Source organism: Myotis davidii, unplaced genomic scaffold (assembly GCF_000327345.1).
Source record: "Myotis davidii unplaced genomic scaffold, ASM32734v1 scaffold211, whole genome shotgun sequence".
NCBI classification, from domain to species: Eukaryota; Metazoa; Chordata; class Mammalia; order Chiroptera; family Vespertilionidae; genus Myotis; species Myotis davidii.
Genome location: NW_006282523.1, coordinates 302,789 through 305,332, shown reverse-complemented (window position 1 = coordinate 305,332; position 2,544 = coordinate 302,789). Strand labels below are relative to the sequence as shown.

General features: G+C 55.7%; 1 protein-coding gene across 1 annotated transcript in view; it reads right to left on the bottom strand.

Annotated features, from left to right (window-relative positions):
- Window positions 1–2,544, bottom strand: part of RNF213 (ring finger protein 213) — a 134,056-nt gene that overhangs the window by 110,508 nt on the left and 21,004 nt on the right. Inside the window, exon 18 of the mRNA XM_015559756.1 lies at window positions 696–876. Within this exon, the coding sequence (XP_015415242.1) occupies window positions 696–876 (181 nt within the window). The remainder of the gene's footprint in view (window positions 1–695; window positions 877–2,544) is intronic.

Genomic DNA, 2,544 nt, shown 5'->3' with positions numbered 1-2,544 from the left:
ACGCACTCCCACGCACCGAAAGGTCTCCGGTTCGATTCCCGGTTGGGGCGCATGCCTGGGTCTCGGGCTCGATCCCCAGTCGGGGGCGTGTAGAAGGCAGCCAATCGATGTTACACTCTCATATTGCTGTTTCTCTCTCTCCCTCTCCCCTCCTTTCTCTCCCAAGTCAATGAAAACATATTTTTAAAAAATGAAGGTCCATTGCCCTGGCCGGTGTGGATCAGTGGTTAGACTAGAGTGTCAGCCCCCCCCCGGACCACAGCGTCTGGGGTTTGATTGCTGGTCAAGGGCATGTACCTGGATTGCAGGTTCAATCCCTGGCCCAGGACCCTGGGAGGCAACCAATCAATGTGTCTCTCTCACATCAATGTTTCTCTCTCTCTCCCTCCCTCCCTCCTTTCTACTCTCTAAAAACCAATGGAAAAATATCGTCAGGTGAACATTCTCAAAAAGAAAAAGAAGAAAGAACAATGGGACCTTCAGGGGGACCTGACGTCCAGGACGGCCTGGGGGACAGAGCAGCTGTGCACAGCTGTGCCAGGGACGGGCCCTCAGGTGTCCTCCCCACAGACAGGCACCCCGGCCCAGCCAATCGGCTTCCTTGTCAGACATCGGCCCGCCCTCCCCGAGTGTCAGGTCCAGCGCCCACCCTGCCGCAGGTCCGCGGGACGCGAGTGGACACCCCAAGGACACACCGTAGAGCTTGAAGAGATGCGTGACGTCTGGCCACGTGAGCAGGTACCTCAGCACCTCCGCCAGGTCGTCCACGGCCTTCCCGTAGCGCCTGGGCCAGGACTTGGTGACCACGGCGGACACGAGGGTCCCGAACCTCCGCAGGTCGCTGTGAGAGACTCCCTCCAGGATGCTGAGCTGCGACTGAAGCAAAGGAGGACGGAGACGGGACAGGAAGGCGTGTGGTTTTCACTGGTTTGTTTTAAATGACGGTTATTACCCAATCGCGCTTCAGAAACCATCTGTGACTAGTCTTACAAGCTCCAAAAAGAAGCAAAAGAGAAAAATGCTTCACTTTTCTTAGGGACTTGGCTTCGCGGTGAACTGTGTCCTTGAGCGGAGACCCCTGGAGACGGGGAGACGGGGACCCGCTGACAGGCCCCATCGCCACGCCCTGCCTCTGGCTCCCGCCGCCTGCGCTCTGCCTGCACTTTCCTGTTGTGAGAAACGCCGCACGCAGCGCATGGAGGCAACCAATCAATGTGTCTCTCTCACATCGATGAGTCTCTATCTTCTCTCTCTCTCTCCCTCAGTTCTCCCCTCCTGCCCACCACTTCCCTCCCTCTCTTCCATTCTCTCTAAAATCAATGGGAAAAGATCCTCAGGTGCGGCTTAAATAAACAAACAAAAGGATGAAAGAAAGCTTTCCCCAGCTACTTATAAAAAGGATTAAACATCATGCCAAACCGGTTTGGCTCAGTGGATAGAGCGTCGGCCTTCGGACTGAAGGGTCCCAGGCTCGATTCCGGTCAGGGGCATGTGCCTTGGTTGCGGGCACATCCCCAGTGGGGGGTGTGCAGGGGGCAACTGGTCGATGTTTCTCTCTCATCGATGTTTCTAGCTCTCCATCCCTCTCCCTTCCTCTCTGTAAAAAATCAATAAAATATATTTTTTTAAAAAAGGATTAAACACCAAATGGGGTTTATCTCAGGGATGAAACGTTTGTTGAACATAAAAAACAACTTGATGTAACAATCACATCATAGAAAGAAGCCGCACGGCCGTCTCAATAGGCTAAGGAAAGTACTGGACACAATCCAAGCCCTTTCATGAAGAGAACCACCCCGCCCCCGGCCCGAGGCATCCCTCCGGGAAAGGGCCTGGGCCCAGCTGACCCCACACTCGGGGAGAGGGAATCAAGACGAGGGCCCTGCTCTCCACGCCACATGGCCCGGAGCTTCTGCCGCGCAGTCAGCAAGGACGGGCGTGACAGGCCCAGATCGGAAGGAAGAAAAGCCATTCACAGGTGACATGAGCTTCTTAGAGAACCCCAAAGAACACCCACATGCACACGCACGCCTACACGCACATATGCCTGCACATGCACACATGCCTACATGTGCACGCACATGCTTATGCATGCATGGCTACACATGTGCATATGCATGTATGAGCACATGCATGTGTGCACATGCCTACACAAGTAGGCACACACCCACGCATACAAAGGAGGAGGCTTCCCCTGAGAGGCGATGTGGGGCAGATGATCTCCCTATTTTGCAGAAAAAAATCCCTAAGTGGCTGGACAAGGTCACTTTTCCTCCATAAATGTGTTGTCAACCTTTGGCGTCTCACTGCGCAGGTGCGGGATCGGAGACAGCGCACACCAGGAGCGGGGACCTCACGGGACCTTCAGGAGCAGCGGGGACACCGCCGGACTCAAGATGACATGTGCGCAGCTGGGTTGACCACACGTCACAGCGCGCACTGCGGGAATCTGAGCGGCACCTCCAGGAGCTGGTCCAGGGTCCCGGGTTCCAGCCCTTTCAGCCCTGGCCAGCCCTTCCCGACGACGTCCCTGCCGACCTTGGA